The sequence below is a fragment of the Lissotriton vulgaris genome, chromosome 8 (genome assembly GCF_964263255.1).
Source record: "Lissotriton vulgaris chromosome 8, aLisVul1.2, whole genome shotgun sequence".
NCBI classification, from domain to species: domain Eukaryota; kingdom Metazoa; phylum Chordata; class Amphibia; order Caudata; family Salamandridae; genus Lissotriton; species Lissotriton vulgaris.
The window spans coordinates 669,407,841-669,430,060 of NC_141696.1; the positions used below are offsets into that span (position 1 = coordinate 669,407,841).

Sequence of the window (22,220 nt, forward strand, 5' to 3'; positions counted from 1 at the left end):
TCAAAGGAACTTTATATGCTACTGCCATTGTCTATCGCTAGGCTTCGACTACTTATGCCTTGTATTCTCTTGTATTTCGCAAACCCTATGCCCTCCTTGTCCTTTTTCTTATGTTATGCCTTAATAAAATGCTTTAAACCTAAAAAGGTCTTCTGGTCACTGCGCTTACAAGATGCATTTTGGGTGGTTACTCCACCCTGGCATCGGATGACTTGTGTGAGCACACAAGAAAAAACACCACTCAATGGTGGCTCTCACGTTACATTGTGTAACATTAAAATTCACAAAGCAATGAACTTTCTCTTTGTGTGATCTTATTCTTGCGGTTTTGTAGGTCACACCTGTAACCTTTGCTCTCTGACCAGGTTTGTTTCACTAATCTCTCTTTCTCCGTCCCTCGCACAATCTCTTTGGATATTTTTTACTCGCATTTGCCCTTTGTCTCCATATTTCTTGATTACCATCTCCCAATGCGTTCTAACTATTCCTGCCCTACTTTATTTGCACCCATCACCATCTTTCACACTTTTGATTATTTCACAAATCTTTCGATTCTTCACAGTCTTCTACATTCTTCCCCTTGTTTCACTCATTCTTTTTTGCTCTTACACTTCCCCGCAATCTTTGTTTCACACTTGATCTTTCATTTTCCTCACTAATTCTCCCTTTTTGCACACAGGCCTATTCTCTCTTCACCGCTCTCCCCTTCAAGTCTCGATCTTTAACCTGGAAACTCCACCCATCTCTTGCAATCTTTCCTCTCCTACATTTTCTTCACTTGGACAGTCTTCTCTCTCCATACCTTCTTTCTTCCCTTCACATGAACACTATATCTCTACGGGATCTTTCTAGTCTTCTTTTGGAGATGGGGACTGAACGCCCTGAACTGCTTTTCAGCGGCTGGGCACAACGAATACTTCTATTCAGCGCAGGGAGATGTGCTGCTGCTCTTCACCCTTTGTTTTGCTTGACATGCTGAAGCCAGAAAGAGAGAGATGGAGTTTTCCTACCAAGTTACGGTCCTATCTCCTGCTGCAGCGAGACATTGAGTGCACTGAACAGCCCTTCTGAACGAATATATATATCTTTTATTTACTCTTTGCTAGCAAACCACACTGGCTAGTAAATTTGCTAGACTTATTTAACCATATATCCTGCTGGCCTCCTGCACCAAAGGACACAGAGAGCAGGGCATACTTGTGATGCAGGGAGGGACAAATCATAAGCAGGAGTGGCTGGGCTACAGTAGGGTATGACTAGCATGTAGTGATCTCTAACAGACACATTTAGTGGTTGCGCATTTAAAAAATACAGAAGGAGCAGCCGGTGATTTTGGGCCCCTTTTCCCCATGAGACCTTTTGCCAATTTAAGGTTTGCAATCTGACTGCTACGCCCTTGGAGGGACGTATCTGTTTGAGAAAAAAAATAAACAACTGAGATATCTGGGCATTTAATTTCAAACTGTTCCCAAGGAGTTTCGACATAGTTCTTGGCCTTCGAAGAACAGGTTATCTCCGTGAATTATTCTATTTTCCGTTCCCTACTTAATTACAACTAGGTCATAGAATAAAAGGTAGAGAGAGAAGCTGGCCCTTTAAGCATACTTAAGTAGTATGGGGACATGCATGGCTTTAAGTGGGATGAAAAAAACTAGGGGGGTCTCTTAAAGAGACGTGGTCAATGTAATTAAGGGCGTGGCTAAAAAAAATACATGCTTAGCATAGTGTGCCACCCGATTTGTATTTTGCCGTTTCTGTCATTTTATTCAGATATATGCAGTACTTTAAATGGGCCGGTGCTCACCGTTACGGAGTACCAGCACTTATTATTTTTAGCACCGAGTACCGGCACTTCTCTACTGCCGAGGAGAGTGCCAGTACTCATAAACGGTGGGCGCATTGGCTGCTTGTGCTGTTGACCGGACTGACAGCCAAGGCACTTCTGTAGCCGTGACTGGTGAGCTGAGCCCCCGCGGTCTCATTTGCATAACGTCCGGTTTTCATCATCCTGCTGTGTTGCAAACACAGGATCGAGGCAGTTAGGTGACAGCGCAATTAAGAAAGCAAAGGAAGACGACGAGGTTACAATGGCTTTAATCCTTTAATTCTTTTGCGTGAGTGGCTTATGTTTGTCTGATTGCCAGTGATTTTTTGTGGGAGGAAAAAAGTGAGAGAAAGGGAAAGCTTCGATACACTGTTGGGAGGTATAATAAAGGAAATGTGTGGAATGCTTTGTGTGTGCACGTCTGCTTGATTTTTTCTGTCTGTGTGTGTGTGGGGGGGGGGGTGCATGCGTGTGTGTGTGTGTGTCTTTGTATGTGTTTGTATGTGTGCACGCTCGAGAATATATTGTGTTGTGCCAAGCAACAACAAATAACAGTATGGAAGTTGCAAATATTCTATAACAAGGAAATATTAAAATATCACCGTCTTTGGCTGTCGTTTTGTATAATGAATTAACCTGTTTTATTTATAGAAACACATTTGAAATGTGTTTTAGTATGTGCTGCAACTAGTATTAAAGTCAATAGGTATCAGCATGTCTTGTTCTTAACCCCGCCCACTCTCCCATTTAAATGAGTACCTGCACTATTTTTCCCCATTTAAAGCACTGGATATATGATACAACAATTAGCATCATATCTAAAACAAGTCAGGACTATAGGCTTTGTCAACGGTTGTTAGTTGCATAAGATAAATAAGCAGCAACTATGGGTTGAATATAATATTGAAAAGCTTCGACTTAAAACCCTGGTGACACCACGCAATGTTGCTGCTCCTGGGTTAAACAAGCATTGGAAATGCAATAGGGCTCGCATTGGGGAAGTTTGAGCTATTGGTCTTATAAATGTTTTTTATGTGTTATTTTTTCAAATAGTTAAATTAATAGCTTTGTCATTTACAATGCCAATAGTTATAACTTTCGCAAATGTGACACCTATAGCATTTGTAATGCAACATGTTTTGTATTTACGTGACTTAGATGTATTGATGTTACAAATAACAATGAATTTTAATTTTTTTAAATAATTAATACTTAAATAATTAAATTTGTAATGTCAATAGCTTTAACTTTTGTGAAGATTATGTTCAGTGTTTTTTTATTGTGACAAGAACAAAAGTGAAATATTAACATCTTTTTGTGATTTGTAATAAAGCTTGAAAGCTTGAAAACAGCTTGAAACATTGAAAGAACATATTTGAACCAGTGATGCTGTGGTGCTGCTGAGTGATGCTGTGGTGGCGCTGAGTGATGCTGTGGTGGCGCTGAGTGATGCTGTGGTTGCGCTGAGTGATGCTGTGGTTGCGCTGAGTGATGCTGTGGTCGCGCTGAGTGATGCTGTGGTGGGGCTGAGTGATGCTGTGGTGGGGCTGAGTGATGCTGTGGTGGGGCTGAGTGATGCTGTGGTGGGGCTGAGTGATGCTGTGGTGGGGCTGAGTGATGCTGTGGTGGTAATGTAGTTTCTTATGTAGCGCACGTATCACCACAAAGGGTATCTTGGAGCTTGTTTTGGGAGCCCGTCCTGGTTTTTCTCTGTGGGATAGCCCAGCTGGGCACCCCCAAGGTGAAAGCCAGGCATCCCGCTGCGGGGGCCGTAGTGGAGATTGAGCAAGCTATTGCCCAGAGTTGCAGAGCGTGAACCCCTGATTCAAGTAGGCACCGAAGCGAGAATTATCAGGTCCGTGGACATTTGGGCTCCAAACCCTGCCGCGTCGGGAATTGAACCCTGGTCCCGGGCCGACCTCTGCTTCTGGGTCTGCCTCCTCTTGCCGGTGAGCCACACTTCTCCACTGAGTGGGGCTGAGTGATGCTGGGGTGGGGCTGAGTGATGCTGGGGTGGTGCTGAGTGATGATGTGGTGATGCTGTGGTGGTGCAGAGTGATGCTGTGGTGGTGCAGAGTGATGCTGTGGTGGTGCAGAGTGGTGCTGTGGTGGTGCAGTGTGGTGCTGTGGTGGTGCAGTGTGGTGCTGTGGTGGTTTTGTGATGGCACTGAGTGGTGCTGTGGTGGTGCTGAGTGATGTGGTGGTGGTGCTGACTGGTACTGTGGTGGTGCTGAGTGGTGCTGTGGTGGTGCTGAGTGGTGCTGTGGTGGTGCTGTGGTGATGCTGAGTGATGCTGTGGTGCTGTGGTGGTGCTGAGTGATGCTGTGGTGGTGCTGAGTGGGAGATGGGGAGAGGGAGAAAAGGGAGAGCAGGGAGAGGTAGAGGGTAAAGAGAGGGAGAGAGGAGAGAGGGGGAGAGAGGAGAGAGAGGGGGAGAGGAGAGAGAGGGGGGGAGAGAGGAGAGAGAGACGTAGAAGGGGAGAGGGAAGAGAGGGAAAGGGAGAGGGATAGAGGGAAAGGAAGAGAGGGAGAGGGAAGTGAGGGAAAGGGAGAGGGGGAAAGGGAGAGAGGGTAGAGGGAGAGAGGGAGGGTAAAAAGAGAAGGAGAGGACGAGAGCGAAGGACAGAGGGGGGAGGGAGAGAGGGAGAGAGAGAGGAGAGCTGGCAGAGGAGGAGATGGGGAAAGGGAGAACAAGAAAAGAAGTGAAATCAACATCTTTTTGTGATTTGTAATAAAGCTTGAAAGCTTGAAAACAGCTTGGAACATTGAAAGAACATATTTGAACCAATGATGCTGTTGTGGTGCTGAGTGATTCTGTGGTTGCGCTGAGTGATGCTGTGGTTGCGCTGAGTGATGCTGTGGTTGCGCTGAGTGGTGGTGCTGAGTGATGCTGGGGTGGTGTTGAATGGTGCTTTGGTGGTGCTGAGTGATGCTGCGGTGGAGCGGAGTGATGCTGGGGTGGTGCTGAGTGATAATGTGGTGGTGCTGAGTGATGCTGGGGTGGTGCTGAGTGATGATGTGGTGATGCAGTGGTGGTGCAGAGTGATGCTGTGGTGGTGCAGAGTGATGCTGTGGTGGTGCAGAGTGATGCTGTGGTGGTGCAGTGTGGTGCTGTGGTGGTGCAGTGTGGTGCTGTGGTGGTTTTGTGATGGCACTGAGTGGTGCTGTGGTGGTGCTGAGTGATGTGGTGGTGGTGCTGACTGGTGCTGTGGTGGTGCTGAGTGGTGCTGTGGTGGTGCTGACTGGTGCTGTGGTGGTGCTGAGTGGTGCTGTGGTGGTGCTGTGGTGATGCTGAGTGATGCTGTGGTGGTGCTGTGGTGGTGCTGAGTGGTGCTGTGGTGCTGCTGAGTGGGAGATGGGGAGAGGGAGAAAAGGGAGAGCAGGGAGAGGTAGAGGGTAAAGAGGGAGAGAGGAGAGAGTGGGAGAGAGGAGAGAGAGGGGGAGAGAGGAGAGAGAGGGGGAGAGAGGAGAGAGACGTAGAAGGGGAGAGGGAAGAGGGAAAGGGAGAGGGAGAGAGGGAGAGGGAAGTGAGGGAAAGGGAGAGGGGGAAAGAGAGAGAGGGTAGAGGGAGAGAGGGAGGGTAAAAAGAGAAGGAGAGGACGAGAGCGAAGGACGGAGGGGGGAGGGAGAGAGGGAGAGAGAGAGGAGAGCTGGCAGAGGAGGAGATGGGGAAAGGGAGAACAAGAAAAGAAGTGAAATCAACATCTTTTTGTGATTTGTAATAAAGCTTGAAAGCTTGAAAACAGCTTGGAACATTGAAAGAACATATTTGAACCAATGATGCTGTGGTGGTGCTGAGTGATGCTGTGGTTGCGCTGAGTGATGCTGTGGTTGTGCTGAGTGATGCTGTGGTTGCGCTGAGTGATGCTGTGGTTGCGCTGAGTGGTGGTGCTGAGTGATGCTGGGGTGGTGTTGAATGGTGCTTTGGTGGTGCTGAGTGATGCTGCGGTGGAGCGGAGTGATGCTGCGGTGGAGCGGAGTGATAATGTGGTGGTGCTGAGTGATGCTGTGGTGGCGCTGAGTGATGCTGGGGTGGCGCTGAGTGATGCTGGGGTGGCGCTGAGTGATGCTGGGGTGGCGCTGAGTGATGCTGTGGTGGAGCTGAGTGGTGCCGAGTGGTGCTGTGGTGGTGCTGAGTGATGCTGGGGTGGTGCTGAGTGATGCTGGGGTGGTGCTGAGTGATGCTGTGGTGTTGCTGAGTGATGCTGTGGTGTTGCTGAGTGATGCTGTTGTGGTGCTGCGGTGGTGCAGAGTGGTGCTGTGGTGGTGCAGAGTGGTGCTGTGGTGGTGCAGAGTGGTGCTGTGGAGGTGCAGTGTGGAGCTGTGGAGGTTCTGTGGTGGCGCTGAGTGATGCTCTGGTGGTGCGGAGTGATGCTCTGGTGGTGCTGAGTGGTGCTGTGGTGGTGCCGAGTGGTGCTGTGGTGGTGCCGAGTGATGCTGTGGTGGTGCCGAGTGATGCTGTGGTGGTGCCGAGTGATGCTGTGGTGGTGCCGAGTGATGCTATGGTGGTGCCGAGTGATGCTATGGTGGTGCCGAGTGATGCTATGGTGGTGCCGAGTGATGCTATGGTGGTGCCGAGTGATGCTGTGGTGGTGCTGAGTGGGAGATGGGGAGAGGGAGAAAAAGGAGAGCAGGGAGAGGGAGAGGGTAAAGAAAGGGAGAGAGGAGAGAGAGGGGGGGAGAGGAGAGAGAGAGGGGGAGAGAGGAGAGAGACGAGACGGGGAGAGAGACGAGACGGGGAGAGAGGAGAGAGAGGAGAGGGAAGAGAGGGAGAGGGAAGTGAGGGAAAGGGAGAGAGGGTAAGAAGAGAGGGGGAGGACGAGAGCAAAGGACGGAGGGGAGAGAGAAGGGAGGGAGAGAGAGAGGAGAGCAGGCAGAGGGGGAGATGGGGAGAGGAAGAAAAAGGAGAGCAGGCGGAAGTTAAAGAGAGGGTGAGAGAGGAGAGAGAGGGGGAGAGAGGGAGAGGGTGAGAGAGGAGAGCGGGAGAGGGAGAGAGGTAGATGGAGAGAGAGAGTAGGGGGAGGGAGAGAAAGGGAGGATGAGAGGGAAGGAGAGAGAGGAGAGAGATTGGAGTGAGAGAGGATTATTAAATGTGCTCAGGTAGTAGAACGTGGCCGTAACGGAAAAGGGTGGCCAATAACGCTATAACAAGAGAACGTGGTAATATGTAAAAGAATCTCAGTGTTATAGAACAGTGTTATAGAACAACGAGCAATGTGAAAGAAAAGAACCGTAGTGCTGTGCGGGAACTCCGCTACAATTAAGGAAAAAGGCTGGGACAAACCGTGAAACACCGGTGTAGAACATACCAAATGCGGAAAAAATGTCTGAGTGGGAGTATCATGGACGTGATATTTTACAGGTGTGGACAAACGTGTGATTAGAAAAGAGAAAAAGTAAGGGTGTGCACAATGAGAGTCACATGCAGGGTGGCAAGGCGAGGTCATAAACGTGCTCCGAGTGCGTGCAAATCATTAACTACATGCGTGCGGCGGTTATTTTTGCGCTGTGCGGCTTTTTTCAAAAAGCCGCGTTACATGACGAGCTGAGATCGTCATGAGCATGCGAGCGGTACAACTCATGACGAGCTCAGCTCGTCATGAGCACGGAAGGGGTTAAAAGAATCAGCCCGGTTTAGGGCGGTGTCTATGGTGAAGGGAAACTTACCAAGAACGAAATGGAGTGAGGCATAGTCGATTGGCGTGAAACCATTGCCGAATGTTGTGAATAGCCCGGTGGTGCACGAACATGCGTGATAAGCGTAGCGCAATAGTGATAGAAAGAGGACTAAGGATTTTGTTGCGAGCGGTTGAGCGCTCTAAATAAAGTTACATGAAAATCTACGTGAGTAATAATAAACACAAGTGAAGTACAAGTGCGGAAAACATGAAAAACAGTACAAGATAAAAAGCATTGATGCCCATCATAAGGCGAACAAAGCCAATCCACCGCTGTAAATGAAAACGTGAAATGGCCATATCAGTACTCATAAAAGCTGGTAACAATGAACCAAAAAAATGAGAGCAAAGTGTCCACAGAAAATGTCAAGAAAGAAAAAAATGCGAAATAATAGGGCAATGACGACATGTAAACAATTACAATGTGGGAGATACTAAGGTAAACAGAAGGGTGAGCAAAACAAGAGAAATGTGGTGGATTCGATTGCAAGAGGCTAACGTTGTAATGAAGCTCGCGTCGCTGGTTAAAAAGCGGCCGTGAAACAAAGTTGATGCAGCAGTGGGCGAAGCGGGAAGAGCTGCTGGCGGCACCAAGCTGGGGAACAGATGGCTGGCGATGTACATGCGGTTTTTAGGTCAATGCGCTTGCGCATTGACCTAAAAAGCGCACGGGCACTGCATGGAATCGCCAGTGGTTAAACTCTCGATAAGCCCCTATATGTCGAGCATCTCAATGCGCAAGCGCATAGACAGGCTCGCCCTAAAAAAGCATTTGCAATGCAATAGGTCTCGCATTAGGAAAGTTTGAGCTAATGTTATTGTAAATGACACATTGTTAATTTATGTGTGGTTTTGAAAATAGTGAAATTAATAGCTTTGTCATTTACAATGCCAATAGTTATAACTTTTGCAAATGTGACACCTATAGCATTTGTAATGCAATATGTGTTGTATTTACGTGACTTAGATGTATTGATATTACAAACAACAATGGCTTTTAATTTTTGTTTAATAATTAATACTTAAATAAAAGTTATTGTAATTTATAATGGCAATAGCTTAAACTTTTGTAAATAACTTTTGTGAAGATTATGTTCAGTGTATTTTATTGTGATGAAAATCCAAGAACAGAAGTGAAATATTAACATCTTTTTGTGACATTTGTAATAAAGCTTGAAAACATTGAGAGAACATATTTGAACCAGTTGTTGTTAAACGGTTGCACAGATTGATGCTGTGGTGGCGCTGAGTGATGTTGTGGTGGCGACGGCGGGTGATGCAGTGGCATTCAGTGATGCAGTGGTGGTGCTGAGCGATGCGATAGATAGAGTGAGTGCGATAGATAGATTGATAGAGTGAGGGCGATAGATAGCTAGATAGATAGATAGCTAGCTAGATAGATAGAGTGAGGGCGATAGATAGATAGTGCAATTATGTGGCTTGTAATTATGTGGCACTGAGGGGTATTTGGAGTGTATGTTGCATTGAGTGCGGTGTAATTATGTGGCGTGTAATTATGTGGCACTGAGTGATATTTGGAGTGTATGTTGCATTGAGCGCAGTGTAATTATGTGGTGTGTAATTATGTGGTGCGTAATTATGTGGCACTGAGTGATATTTGGAGTGTATGTTGCATTGACTGCAGTGTAATTATGTGGCGTGTAATTATGTGGCACTGAGTGGTATTTGGAGTGTATGTTGCGTTGAGTGCAGTGTAATTTTGTAGCATATAATTATGTGGCACTCGGTGGTATTATGAGGAGTGTATGTTGTATTCAGTAGAGTGTAATTGTGTGGCGTGTGATTATGTGGCACTGAGTGGTATTGTTTGGAGTGTATGTTGCATTGTAATTATGTAGCATATAATTATGTGGCACTGAGTGGTATTGTGTGGAGTGTGTGTTGCATTCAGGAGAGTAATTATGTGGTGTGTAATTATGTGGCACTGAGTGGTATTTGGAGTGTATGTTGCGTTAAGCGCAGTGTAATTATGTAGCATATAATCATGTGGCACTGAGTGGTATTGAGTGGAGTGTGTGTTGCATTCAGGAGAGTGTAATTATGTGGCGTGTAATTATGTGGCACCAAGTGGTATTTGGAGTGTATGTTGCATTGACTGCAGTGTAATTATGTGGCGTGTAATTATGTGGCACTGAGTTGTATTTGAAGAGTATGTTGCATTGAGTGCAGTGTAATTATGTGGCGTGTAACTATGTGGCACTGAGTGGTATTTGGAGTGTATGTTGCATGGAGTGCAGTGTGATTATGTGGAGTGTAATTATGTGGCACTGAGTTGTATTTGAAGTGTATGTTGCATTGAGTGCAGTGTAATTATGTGGCGTGTAACTATGTGGCACTGAGTGGTATTTGGAGTGTATGTTGCATTGAGTGCAGTGTAATTATGTGGCGTGTATTATTTTTCGGCACGGAGTGGTATATGGAGTGTATGTTGCATAGAGTGCAGTGTAATTATGTGGCGTGTAACTATGTGGCACTGAGTGGTATTTGGAGTGTATGTTGCAGTGAGTGCAGTGTAATTATGTATCAAATAATTATGTGGCACTGAGTGGTATTGTGTGGAGTGTGTGTTGCATTCAGTAGAGTAATTATGTGGCGTGTAATTATGTGGCACTGAGTGGTATTTGGAGTGTATGTTGCATTGAGTGCAGTGTAATTATGTGGCGTGTAATTTTGTGGCACTGAGTTGTATTCGGAGTGTATTTTGCATTGAGTGCAGTGTAATTATGTGGCAATGAGTGGTATTTGGAGTGTATGTGGAATGCTGGGGAGGGCGCTGAGGGGTGAGGGGGGGCACCTTGTTCCCTTCCATATTGCTGGAATAATGTAGGGGCAGGGGCTGCCTCCCTGGCCTGCTCTTCTCACTCTGGGAAGTGCTGGCTGTCTTGTGTGCACAGTTACCTACAGCCCACCTTGGGGCATAACTGGGAATGGGACATTCTCAGAAACTGCCCACAATGTGTAGGCCAACACTTAAGGGGGGTGGGGGCTTAGTCTAACATTGGAGAGGATGTGGTGCTACGGCCAGAGCTGTTCACTTTGGAACTTGGAATCGGGTTCCAATCTCGGCGTTCAGCTCAACATCCTGTGATTCTGGGCAAATCACTTTATCTTCCCTTTCCTATACAAAAAATAATAACAAAAAATGAATGTGAATGTAACGGGTGTTCTTCCGGTCCAGCTCGTGCTCCATAAAGCTGCCCCCAGTCCAGCTCACTCTGCCTGTGCAGCGTCGAGTGAGATAAGCTAGTGACGTCACCGGAGTGGAACGTGCTAGCTGTAGCGCTCTATGGTCCCGGAGGCGCTGTCTGTGCGGAGACAGTGCCTGTTCCAGGCTGCGATTTGCAGCGCGATACTTCAAAGCTTTGGGTATTTTATGACTGGAGGTAGCGCCCGATTTGGGGGGGTGGGGGGGGAGGGGGGGAGCACTGGCCTGTTCAATGCCGATCAAAGGCTCTTTGGTGAGGTGTGAGATTGGAGAGGGGGCAAAGGGTTTTCTGGGGTACGAGGTGTCACTGTAAGGCCTGGTAGCTGCTGGATAATCAGCAGAGATGGGGTCTGGGGATGGCAAGAAACATCCGCTCTGCCTATGGGGGCCTCGTGACATCAGCTAGGTGACTCACCCACTGAGGTGTTCCTTTTTTGCTTTAAAGCGTTTGATTTTTCTTGCATGTTTTTTATGCACTTTTATTTAGCGCAAACTCTATCGAAGGTATTGCAGCACTTTAAATAAACACTAGTTACATCACAAAAGGTCACTTTTTTAAACAAGTAGATGTAGAATATTCCATTTGTGGAGTGCTGCAGTCGGGTCGGAGCTGAATTTTAATCAGGGGGGACTGCAGTGATGGACTGCAGTGTGTCTGCTGTTATACCGACGGCATAAATCACGGCGAGCCAGACTTTGCGCCCGCAGGCACCGTCTCCCGACTGTCAAGGCAGTCAGGAGGCAGCGGGAAAGGTCGGAGGGGCCAGGAAGAGGGGGCTGGACACGGGCAGGAACGGAGGAACAGAGGAAGCAAGAAAGAGAGGGGAAGACGAGGGAGGAAAGGAGAGGAGGAAGAAAATAAGATGAGAAGAAAGGAGGAGGGGTGACAAGAGAAGAGAGGGATAAAAGGAAGAGGGAGTTATGAGGAGGAGAACAGAAGTGGATTGACAGAATAAAGACTAAGGAAATAAAGCGCGAAAGCGAGGGAAACAGTAGAGACAGGCATGCAGGGTGGAAGGAATAGAGGGGAAGATCGACAGGGTAGAAAGCAGAGAATGGTATGAAAAAAGACGGGAAGCTGCACATGGGGGACACAAGAAATAATGAGCAGGAGAGACTGAGAAAGGCAGAAACACAGGGAGAAAGAACGACTGAAGAGGATGGGGCAATGTTGCAAAGAACAAGTTATGAGGTTAGAAAGAGAAAACGGGAGCGAGAACAAGGAAGGTGGAATAAAGAAGAGGAAATCAAATAAGGAAGGCAGTAATAAAGAAGAGATGAGAATACAGGCGATAAAGTGGTAGAAAATATGGAGGAAGGGGAAGAAAGGAGAAAGTACACAAAAGCATGTAAGAAAATAAAAGATGCATCGAAGATGAAGAATGGGTGACAGGGAGATTGACAAAGCGGAATACACGAAGGAGGAGAAGGGTGGTGAGAGCAGCAGCAATAAAGGAAAGCCGGGAAAAGAGAAAGGGCGGGCGAGGACAAAGAGTTCAAGGACGAAAAAACAAATGGAAATAGGCAGGAGCGGAGGATGGAAGCAGAGTAGGAACATAAAGTAGAGATGAAAGGAAAACACTGGAGCACAAACCAAGAAAGAAGTAGAGACAAGTAAATAAGTATACCCTATATATCTATAGAAAAGTGAAAACAAAAACAATAAAAACTGACAGAGAAGGAGATAGAAAAGGAAGGAAAGTGAACAAGTCAGTGGAAAGTGGAATGAAGCATTGGCTGCGAAGAACAAGAGCAAAAAAAAAACTGCGAGAAACACAAGCTCTGGCATTGCGCGGAGGGGGGCGGGGGAGCGGTTTCCTTTGAAGTCTGATTAGGGGGCGGGGGTGCAGCTTCCTTTAAAGTCTGAAGCCGAGGCATGGTGTGGGATGTGGCTTCCGATGTGCACGTGCCTGGCTCACATGAACTGTATCCAATCTGCAGTTTGGGGAGACTTTTCAGAAGCCTTACTATAATCTTGCCCACCATCCCTACGGGATGACTTGAACGAGATCTAAAAAGAGAAGGGAAATCCAAAGAGAAAACGACTCTCTTAAAAGTATTCCCCTTCCCCTACAAAGCTCACCTGGCATGGTGTCATGCCCTAACTTCTCCACTTGTGAAAAGTGAGCAGTGTGAGCAGCGCAAATCCATGTGCCTGCAGTCACTGCAGTTCGGGAATAAACAGACCGCCTAAAACAGAGCCAGATAGAGAGCCGTTTCGAGGCCCCCTTTAACAATCTGCTGGTGCTCAGCACAGGTGAGACCTGGCCCACTTAAAGCCCTGGGGACATGACAGTGCTTTGCTTTAACGCACACAGAAGAAAACGGCTGATCAAAGTGATTTTCCCCAAGTCCTTCCTAAATAAATATGTACTGTGTTCCTTGGAGATGCCGTACAGACTAGCTTATAATCTCAAAATAAGGAAATTCTGGGACCTTCTATGATTAAGCAAATCTCAACAAATATTACGGTAACTTTTCCTTCAGGCCTCACGGGACCTGAAATTTTGTTTTTAATCACTGTTTAAAGAATTTGTGTATTTGGTATCACGAGAGGGAAGCAGCAAACAAACTATAGGCAGTGCTGATACAACGAAAACTACAAAACAGCAAAATAACACAAGAACACTTATGTTAAACAAAAAGGTTTCAGGACCCACAAAGACGAAAAACGAGATTCTAAACAATTTGTGTACATCATACTAGCCGTCAACCACTCTATACTGACTAAATATTTTATCACAATGGAAGCTCAAAATAACCTAATAATACCTGCTGTCCTACCTTGACATTGGCATTCTCCATACTGACCACCTGATCAAGGTCGGGTTTAGCACCTGCAGCATTGCCAATCAGAAGGTAAAAAGTGGCTCGAAGTAGCAACGCTTCTGCCATGTATTTGCCTCGTGCCTCTATTTCTTTAGTGCATTCACTGATAATTTTATCATAATTTTCTTCTTCCATATATTGTTTGGCTTTCAGGTATCCAGATCTAAGAATAAGAAATGTGCAACATATTCTTCAGAAATTACATATTAATATTTTACATCTTTGGTCACTTACCATACTGGAGGGCTGAACAATTTCCTTTTTAACTAGGGATTTTCAGAAGTATTTCTACTCCAAAGTAGACAAAATGTACAATCCTAGGAGCATTTTTGTACAAATCTGGAGACACATAGGCACAGAAAGTCTGCAAAAAAACCTTTAATAATGAAGTAGCATTCATATTCCTAAAAGGAACCTGTGAATGGGCGCAAATTGGTCAAATCCAACCTCAGCGTAAAAACATTAAGATCACTGGATATTAGACTCAAGGGCACACAGTATCCATATTCTTAGGAGCCTGTATGTGGTATGAAAAGGGTCTTGTGCCTGGTAGTGTTTTCTGAGCTACGAGTAACACTGCAAACTAATGGTGGAACAGCACTCCCTCATTTACACTTTATATACCCCGAGTGATGTTCAACTACACCCCCTGCCACACTACAGAAGCTCATCCATGTCCAGTAATGTTATGCACACGCCTGGGCATGCCTTCCCATACTCCCAACTACTGCGTTCTGTAGATCTTCATTCACAGCCCTCTGCACTTAGGGAAGTCAGGAGAAACATTTCTGCACATTGTGGAGTGGCATGGCTGGAAACGAATAGTTTCTTACCTGTCGGTGAAGTTTTGCAGCTTGAAGATCTTTCTGGATTCACTATGCTGTGCATTATTCAGCAGTCTAGTGGTTGGATCCGGAATCGTAGTCTTTTCTCTCTGTGCTTTTTTTTCCGTAGCCCAGGTGGTCGTCAACGTCCCACCAATTGGTGTCCTTCCTGTGACATTGTCACGCTTCCTTTGGGCGCCATCTTTGGATTCTTTTTTCTTGTTTTTGTGTTCTGCTTGTGAATCCTTTGCAATGTTTTCAACTTTTCCCTTAAAGTAAATGAATTTCCACTTTGTCCCTTAAAGTGTCTGTTTGTATATTTGTCCTTGTATTTCCACCTTCTTCTCTTGCCTCATCTTTCTGGCGGAGGTGGGTGGGTTTGCTAGTGAATCCAGAAAGATCTTCAAGCTGCAAAACTACACTGACAGGTAAGAAACTATTCGTTTTGCAGCGTGAATCTTGCTGGATTCACCATGCTGTGCATAGACTTTGTAGCCGTTTGTTATGATTGTGGGGGCTGGGTGGAAGATGAGAGTTGGTTGTTGAATATATGTTGAAGCACTTTTTGTCCTACTTGTGCTTCCTTGTTCATTTGTATATCCACGCAGTAGTGCTTAGTGAACGTGTGCACTGAAGCCCATGTTGCCCATAGGCATATGTATTGAATGGGTGTGTTAGCCAGGAAGGCTATTGTTGCTCCCTTTTTGAGGTCTCGGCCAGCGTAGGCTGCGCTTGCGCAGTCTCGCTGGCGAGATCTTATGTTTTCTAGTAGTGAGGCTTAAACCCACCCCTCTTCTCCATTGGCTGGCCTCGAAAATGCTGGCCAGCCATTGGAGAAAAGGTTTGTCTGTCAATTTAAGCTCCGTCTTTTTCAGATTGGGGGGCGTGTTTTTTCGGTTCTTTCTCTCCGTGACGTCCTCAGTCTAAAACACGCCCCCCCATCACTCTGCCTGTGCGCCCGTGTCGGCTCTCTGATTCGTTGACAACTACCAAAAAACACTACCATTGGTGTTCCTTACTAACCAATCAGAGGGCCGACTGGCGCGTGCAGGTAGCGTGAGCAGACACTATAGACTCTCTGTGTTCCACCTACCCCGCTTATTTTCTAATTTAGTTGCGCAGGGGCCCACCTTGCGACTTGACCCTTTGCAGCCGCCGATTTCGGCGCAGGAGCCTACCCCGCATTGCCTGCTGCAATTGCCAACTTTTTAATTATTAATACGAAACTGGTGCCTACCCGGGGTTGTGCCCCGAGGAGATCACCGCCGCGCTGCTCATCTTGACCCGGAAGTACTTCGAAGAAAACAAGAAGCGGAAGGGAGCTCAACCCGCGCTCCTGTAGACAGAGGAAAGATGTCGGGAGCACTGCAGGCTCCCTGCTGGTGGTGTGTTCCGGAGTAGAAGACCCAGGCGGGAGCCTACCCCTCGCCCGGCCAGACCAGGAAAGAAGCCACACCCTCTGGACCCAGGCGGGAACCTACCCCGTGCTGGGACGAGTGTCAGAGGCAGTCCCCGAGCCCCGCGACGCGACTGGAGCTTCCCGGTGTGGAGGAGCGCCCCTTCGGGAGGACCTGGATGGTGGTGCCCTACAGGTCTCCAGCCTCATCGAGCAGGCGGTGACCCGCTACAGGAAGGCCATCGCCAAGGTGAGTCAGGGGGAGCTGAGGGGACCACAACATGGCGCTGCCCGGGGAGCGGGGCCGGAGAGGTCCTTGGAGCACGCTCTCTGCTGCTGCTCTGGGGTATGAGAGGAGAAAAAGGGGCGCCTGGAAGCCTCCATGGTGCGTGAAACCGAGGTGCAACTCGGGGCTGAGTAGGCAGCAGGATGGGAAAGTTTAGTAGTCTGGGGCGGCCTAGCGGTTTTCCAGAGGGAACCCCTGGAAACAATTTTAAGCTGTTCCACCCCTTTCCTAGTGCACCCCCTCCGGTTCATGTAGTGTTTTCAGAGAATGGGCCAGTGCGCCACACTGCCAGTTGCCTCTGCCCCCTGGTTGTGCTCGTTTTTCTGGCCTCTGTTCCCTGGTTGTGATCGTTTTTCTCGCCTATGTTCCCTGGTTGTGATCGTTTTTCTTGCCTCTGTTCCATGGTTGTGATCGCTTTTCTTGCCTCTGCCCCCTGGTTGTGCTCGTTTTTCTTGCCTATGTTCCCGGGTTGTGCTTGTTTTTCTTGCCTCTGTTCCCTGGTTGTGATAGTTTTTTTTAACCTCTGTTCCCTGGTTGAGATAGTTTTTCTTGTCTCTGTTCCCTCGTTGTGCTCGCTTTTCTTGCCTCAGCCCCCTGGTTGTGCTCGTTTTTTTAGGTCTCGTCCTTGAGACCTATTGCTGCTGAGATGCCTCTCGAGGGAGACAGACCGGGGCACGCGCGGTGTTTCTGGTCTGTGGACGCGCACGTCTAGCCACGCACACATCACCTGTCCCTAGAAACTGGTGCGAGCATGGTGCGCTTTCACTTTCGTGGTTTGCCTCCTTCCCGTGTTACTGGTGTAAGTCGCATTTACGTTAGATGCTAGCATTTCAGGTTTAAATACTTAAGTGCTGGCTTATTCTATCACATACTTCATTTGCAAGCAGTTACAAACATGCGATAGCGTCCAGTACGCAATCGGCAATTGGGCTTCGCCGCCCGTCTTACTGGCGTTCGTCATCTTTATAAAGTCGCATTTACATTAGGTGTCAGCCTTCTTTTACCACATACTTCACTCGCAAGCATGCTCATAAAGACGCATTAGCATCCAGTTTAGCATCCAGTATTTACAAAAAGAGCAATGGTTAAACTTGCGCCAAGCATCATGCTGTGTTAATTGGTTCCCTGCTCTGTTGTGCACCACAAGTGTTACAGCTTTTGAAGAACTTGGGTGGTTGACTCGGTGACGGTGCTTCATGTTTTTGCAAACAATACTAAATGTACAGTTCTTTCACCCTCTCCTTACACACATACATACCGCATGCCACGCGCTTCACAAATACAGCATGCCCCACTTACGGTGCAGTGTGGTCTTCCGTAGGACTTCTCTCTGCGGGCTTCAGCAGGCGGGGCTCCCTCAGCTCACAGGAGCCCTGGACACTGCCGCGCCCGCCATCCCCGCCCATCTTCCAGGCAAGGTTGGCAGCACGCATGTCCAGTAGATAAGCGTGTGTGCACGAGCAGCTATTGTGCCCTGCGCTTTCAGTTTCTCTCCCCGCCCGCTTGTTTACTATCGATTGTGAGTGCTTGTTTTTTGTTGTTGCATGTTTATATAGCCGCAAACTCGACCCGAAGGTATGGGAGCGCATTACACGAGTCCAGTTATGTTACACAAGGACACTTTGATTATTGGGTAGGTCACCAACGCCGAGGCTCAAACCCAGTTCCCCAGCGCCGAAGAGGGTAGCTTTAGCTCCCCCTTTCAAGAACTTTCAAGATACGGGGACGAGAGTGGTAGAAGTGTTTTTAAAGGAAAAAGGGGTGGAGAGAGGAATCATCCGGTCTGTTTAAAATTTCCTTCAATCTAGTCTGATGTTGAGTTAATATAATGGGATGACTTTGCAATAGAGTTCTAATCTCTTCACCTCCCTCTCAGGGTAATACTTCACTGGTCGATATTGCCACCGTTTAATAGATACGTGTACACAACGGATAATTAAATAAAGACTACGACACACTGGTGTGAGTGGCTCACAGTTTTCAATCCGGCACACATAGTCCTAGAAATGCACGGACCGTGAAACGCTCCTATTTTGTTAGTGAATGCTTACGCTGCGGTAGTGTTTCTTCCAGTTCTAGTGTCCTTAAACGAGAGGAGGTAATGAGGCTGTTTCATTCGCTTGCCATCTCTGTTCGAGCCAATGGGGAACCGAGGTAGTCACATCGGAGCGCGCCACTGGTGTCTGCTCAAGCTAGTGGTGGTGTTGTTTGAAATGCTGACCGAGGAGTCGGAGTCAAGTGCCAATTCTAGAAGCTTCCGGACTCGCCACGGTTGGTTTCCCTTCAGAAATGGAGCGTGTGAGAAGGACTGTGCTGGACCCTGAACAAGCCTTCGATGAACTGTGAGTGCAACGGGACTGGCGTATTGATTGACCACTTTACTACTCCGTCTTCTGCCCCTTCGTCCTCACTTACGCAACACGTTGTGATACGTTCATTATTTTAAGGCTTTTAGCAACCACGTTTTGGGATATAGAAGTCTATACATATACTGTAAACAGCAAAACCACAGCTACTAGAATGCCATTTATGGGGCGGGGTTGAAATATGGCATAGGAAGTATGCAGTCATGTCACAGAGAGGGACATTAAAAGTCTTCTATGGGGTTAATGTGTCTCTTTAATGGGAACGAACCAAGATTTCCATGGTATCAACGCGCACATGAGCAGTGTCTGACCTCCTACATATAGAAGACCTACGTGTACTTTGGCACAACAATGTGGGAGATTTTTAATGGAACATGGGGAATGACTACATGTTCACATTAACTTTTATTGGGCAGAGGAAGTTTTCAGTTGGAGAAAGATAAAATATTGTAATGCATGATATAGAATTGAGATATTCCTCTCTGAATGCGACATGCATGTCTATTTACTTTTTGTGACTGTAATGCACAGATGCTCTAGGCAGTAAAGTCTATTATTTTACTTTTACAGATAACTTGCCATATAATTTGTTCAGAGATGCAAACAGGCATTTATACACTTTTAACTATTTGTGGAGCATAAAGCAATGCCAATGTCCCTGTGAATACTCCAGCTATGCACTCAAGTCTCAATTGAAGAAAGCATATCTTGTTTTAAAGAAGTGAGAAATTGCGTACATTTGCTTCAAAAAGATCGTAATAGTTAACAGCATGTTGATTTAACAGCTGCTATTTTGTATGTCGATATTAAACACCGCTGCCTAAGCTGCTTCACCTCTGATAAATTTAGCCCCACTCTCATACTTGAGAGCCATAAGCAAGTATTTTGCATTTCCTTGCCTAAAAGTTCTGTGTCTAAAATGATTGTGCATGTATCTCTTTTCAGGGACTTCTGCTTTCTTCACATGAGGAAGCTGTGTAACTGTGGTGCGATCCAAGTTTTAGTTTCGGTGACATGTATTTTCTTTTGATGTTATACTGCAAAATATCTATAAGATGGCCACGTAAAAGGTGTTTGAGCCGCCTTAGATGCTCAACTGCTTTGAGAGGGAGTCTCTGGCACTTACGTAGGCATTTTGTACTTTACGTATTCTTGCTTAATAAAAATGTTCCGACTTTAAATAGACTTGATAGCAGATTTTATTTAACAGAAGTACTGCATTCCTTGGCTGTTTGCTATTTGATTTGTTGGATGCATATGAAGTGAAAAACAATTACTTGGGATACAATAACAACAAGCATTTACAATGCAATAGGTCTCGCATTATTAAAGTTTGAGCTATTGGCATTGTAAATGACATTGCCTTTTATTCATTTGTTTTTAAAACCTGCAATGGGTGCATAAACACGCACTTTGAATGTATAGTCCTTGCTTACGATGAGCAAGGCTGGCAGTAAAAGAGACTGCCAGCATTGCTTCTCATAAGCATGGACTATAAGTACAAAGTGCTAGTTTACGCACTGATGCAAATGAATAAAAGGCATTGTCATTTACAATGCCAATAGCTCAAACTTTAATAATGCGAGACCTATTGCATTGTAAATGCTTTTTTTATTTTTTGCGTTTTAATATAGCGTGGACTGTACCCGAAGGTGTCAGAGCGTTTTACAAAAGGAACAGAACTGATATAAGAACAATGCAAGTTAAATTGCAAAAGTTACATTACATGAGGCAAAAGTGACAATCGTGAGTGAACAAAGTACAAGTGGTAGAAAACGGTGCATTACAGGAGGAAAAAGTGACATGTGCGCCATTCCAATCCTCTGTTAACGGCAGAGTTATCGTTCAAGTTAAAATAAACTCTGCTATTGCATTGCTCATTCTGGTTCCTATAGAGCTGAGATTAGGAATTGCCAGGTAAGAACCCTAGCTTTATATTTTCTTGTGTTGTAGAAAAAGCTTACAGCGGAGTGGTCCGGCAAGATCTTTACTAATGGTTGTATTTAGGAGAATTGTTGCGCATGATCTCGGTCTACCAGCATGAAATCCATTTGTGGTAACACATAAATGATAAAAATTCACTGAACCCCGATTCGCACATATTATCATTTGCGTGCGATATAGTTCTATCAGTAAAACTGTCTGTCTCTGCAAATGTAATTGCTATTTGTAAATGACAGTGCGCTACCAGTCAATGCTTTAGTTACTTTAAAAAAGTGCCTGCCTCATGTTCAATAACGAATATGCTACTTACCAGTATGCATCTGTACTTGGCATGTAGGGCTGCTGACATTCATATCTGTGCATAGATCGCCGGCTAATGTTGGGTCCGGATGATTGCACATTGTTGTCCTGGAAGAATCTTTGAAGTATCACGAGATAGGTGGCTCCTCCTCTGGACTACAGTGCGCATGGGCATCCCCTCCATCCTTAGATTGTTTTTCGCCATTGTGGCAGAGATGGAGCGTAATACAGTGAATGATGTCCATGCTACATAGTAATTTTGAATGCTACAGCTGCTACAGGCGCCGGGGAGGAGGGTGGGCAATATGAATGTCAGCAGCCCTACATGCCAAGAACAGATGCATACTGGTAAGTAGCATATTCAGTTCGAGGCATGTGGGCTGCTGAATTCATATCTGTGCATAGATTACATAGCAGTCCCTCCTGTTAGCGGCGGCTTCCCGTGCCAGCTGCAGCAGTCTGAAAAAGAGTTTGGAGAACAGCTTGTCCTACAGCTGCCGGCTGTTTAGAATGTACATCTACGCAGTAGTGTTTCGTAAATGTATTTGTTGTGGACCATGTGGCTGCCTTACATATCTCTTCTAAAGGAATATTCCCCAGCAAAGCCATGGACGCTCCTAATTTACGTGTTGAGTGTGCTCTTGGTGGAATGGTTAGTGTGCGTTTAGCCTTAGCATAGCAAATCTGTATACACTTAACGATCCACCTGGCTATCCCTGCTTTGGAAATGGGGTTGCCTTTGTGTTGTGGAGAAAAGGCAACAAAAAGCTGTTTTGTTTTCCTGAAATCCTTTGTTCTGTCTATATAGTACATAAGAGCCCTTTTGACATTAATGTGTGTAGGGATCTCTCTGCGACATTTTCTGGATTAGGAAAGAAAACTGGCAGTTCTATGGTTTGGTTCATGTGGAACTGTGAAATCACCTTAGGCATGAATATAGGGTTGGTGCGCAGTATAACTCTATTTGCGTGGACTTGTATGAACGGCTCTTGAATGGTGAGTGCCTGGAGTTCACTAACTCTTCGTAGTGAGGTAATGGCTACTAGGAAAGGCACTTTCCAGGTTAGAAACTGAATCTCACAAGAGTGTAGAGTTTCAAAAGGTAGTCCCATCAGTCTGGTGAGGACCACATTGAGGTTCCAGACTGGTGAAGGTGGGTGTCTGGGAGGGATCACTCTTTTGAGTCCTTCCAGAAAAGCCTTAATGGCAGGCACTCTGAACAGTGAGAGGTGCTGCCTGTTTTGAAGATAAGCTGCTATTGCGGATAAATGTATACGAATGGAACTGTACACGAGATTACATCTGTATAAGTGCAACAAATAACAGATAAGGTTTTGAATAGATGCATCCAGTGAGTTAATGTCATTGTTGTTACAATATATGACAAACCTTTTTCCATTTAGCCGCATAGCATGCTCCGGTTGTGGGCCGTCTTGCCTCCTTGATGATATTCATACATTCTGGCGGCAAGTGAGGTAGCCAAATTCTAAGACTTCAGGAGCCAGATCGCCAGGTTGAGCTGTTGCGGATCTGGATGCTGAATGTCG

The 22,220-nt window shown here is 46.2% G+C and overlaps 1 protein-coding gene across 2 annotated transcripts in view; it reads right to left on the bottom strand.

The window, feature by feature from the left end:
- Nucleotides 1-22,220, bottom strand: part of TOMM70 (translocase of outer mitochondrial membrane 70) — a 227,165-nt gene that overhangs the window by 100,751 nt on the left and 104,194 nt on the right. Inside the window, exon 6 of one of the 2 annotated variants that reach the window (XM_086934541.1) lies at nucleotides 13,513-13,720. In XM_086934541.1, the coding sequence (XP_086790667.1) occupies nucleotides 13,513-13,720 (208 nt within the window). Of the gene's footprint in view, nucleotides 1-13,500; nucleotides 13,721-22,220 lie in introns of both variants that reach the window. The other variant, XM_086934540.1, reaches the window with a different exon arrangement.